The 1826-nt window shown below is 39.6% G+C and overlaps 1 protein-coding gene across 1 annotated transcript; it reads left to right on the top strand.

Annotated features, from left to right (window-relative positions):
* The first annotated feature begins 246 nt into the window (after nt 1-246).
* On the top strand, nt 247-1568 carry LOC119558925. Its single transcript, XM_037872126.1, has 2 exons — nt 247-427; nt 1432-1568. The coding sequence occupies exons 1-2, from the start codon at nt 247-249 to the stop codon at nt 1566-1568; spliced, it is 318 nt and encodes a 105-aa protein (XP_037728054.1).
* The last annotated feature ends 258 nt before the right edge of the window (nt 1569-1826 follow it).

The raw sequence follows: 1826 nt of genomic DNA, 5'->3' as shown, positions 1-1826 counted from the left end.
AAGAGGTTCTCCAAATCCGCAGGGAGGTCTCTATTGTAACTCAGAAGTTGGACATTTTGGCGGACAAACTGGCGGAAACACCACACTTTTAAAAGTATCATTTGATCCTGAGAAAGAGATTTCGGGCGCGGTACCATTTCCGCTAAAAACAGAAGAGGAACTAGATGAGTTCGAAAATTCCTTGACCCCGGAGCTTATCGGTTTTTACGCAAGTATCGAGCAAGGCCGACTTGTTTTTGCATTTTTATGTTTCTTTTTTATATCTATTTGCAGACAAAGAAAATATCAAAAATTATTGGGAGCGAACCGCTGTCAAAGCGGTTCAAACTTATTATAGCAGAAGATATTATCAATGACTACAATTTGGACGGGTCCAACGGGAAAAAGTCCCTCAGATGCCGTATAGGGTTATACGGAGTTCTTAAAGGTAAATACACAAATAAACAAGGAAGAACGCTATAGTCGAGTACCTCGACTATCAGATACCCGTTACTCAGCTAAAGGGACCAAAGGAAAGTGGAGATATGCAAGCAGCAAATGCGCCACCTACCGGCGGTAGACAGATTTAAGCATTGTGGGCGTCAGAGTGGGCGTGGCAAGGTTTTTTAAATCAATCGATAGGTATTGACGAGACCAATACATTTCAGTTAAAATTTTTTATCTAGCACGAAAATTGTGGGCGCCACAGGCTTGGGTGGTTTGTGGGCGTTAGAGTGGGCGTGGCAAACTTTTTTTTAAATCAATCTATAGGTATTGACGAGACCAATACATTTCAGTTAAAATTTTTTATCTAGCATAAAAATTGTGGGCGCCACAGATTTGGGCGGTTTGTGGGCGTTAGAGTGGGCGTGGCATATTCGCGTAGCAAACTTACGCTGCGCTCAAGCCTACGGAATATAAATCTGAAATCCCGTTTCTCTATCCTTGATATTTTCCGAGATATCCGCGTTCATATTTACGATTTTTTGAAGTTTGTGGGCGGTTTGTGGGCGTTAAAGTGGGCGTGGAAAATTTTTTTTTAGGTCAATCGGTAGGTATTGATGAGAACAATACATTTCAGTTAAAATTTTTATTCTAGTATTAAAACTGTAGGAGTCACAGTTTTGGGCGGTTTGTGGGCGTTAGAGTGGGCGTGGCACTCTTCTGAAACAAACTTGCGCTGCGCAGGAATCTCAGGAATCTGCATGCCTAATCTCAGTATTGTAGCTCTTATAGTTTCCGAGATCTCAGCGTTCATACGGACAGACGGACAGACGGACAGACGGACAGACGGACATGGCTAAATCGACTCGGCTAGTGATCCTGATCAAGAATATATATACTTTATGGCTGTTACATACTTTCCGACGTATCTAGTATACCCTTTTACTCTACGAGTAACGGGTATAAAAAGTAAAACGCATTTCTAAACATATGCATTACATTTTTCAGGAGCGTTGGCCAAGGACTCCGAGGACCCGGACAAATCTTTAAGAAAGGCAATGACTAATGTTAAAAATAAACTTACGAAGCAAAAACACAGAAATAATAACTGTACAATTTTTGAAAATCTAAACAATACTGTATAATTAAAATGAATTAAAATGAAATTAAATATGTATGTATTTTAAATTCTATTTTTTTATAATTGAAAACTCAAGGAAAAATTCTGATTTTCACAAGTTATTCACTTGGGACGTGTCCCTTGCAAGTGATTTCACAAGCGAAAACTCAAGGGAAAATTCTGATTTTCCCAAGTGATTCACTTGGGACGTGTCCCTTGCAAGTGATTTCACAAGTGAAAACTCAAGGAAAAATTCTGATTTTCCCAAGTGATTCACTTGCAC

This window comes from Drosophila subpulchrella, unplaced genomic scaffold, assembly GCF_014743375.2.
Source record: "Drosophila subpulchrella strain 33 F10 #4 breed RU33 unplaced genomic scaffold, RU_Dsub_v1.1 Primary Assembly Seq15, whole genome shotgun sequence".
Taxonomy (NCBI): Eukaryota; Metazoa; Arthropoda; class Insecta; order Diptera; family Drosophilidae; genus Drosophila; species Drosophila subpulchrella.
The sequence above is the reverse complement of the archived record's forward strand: the minus strand, read 5'-3'. Positions and strand labels throughout refer to the sequence as shown.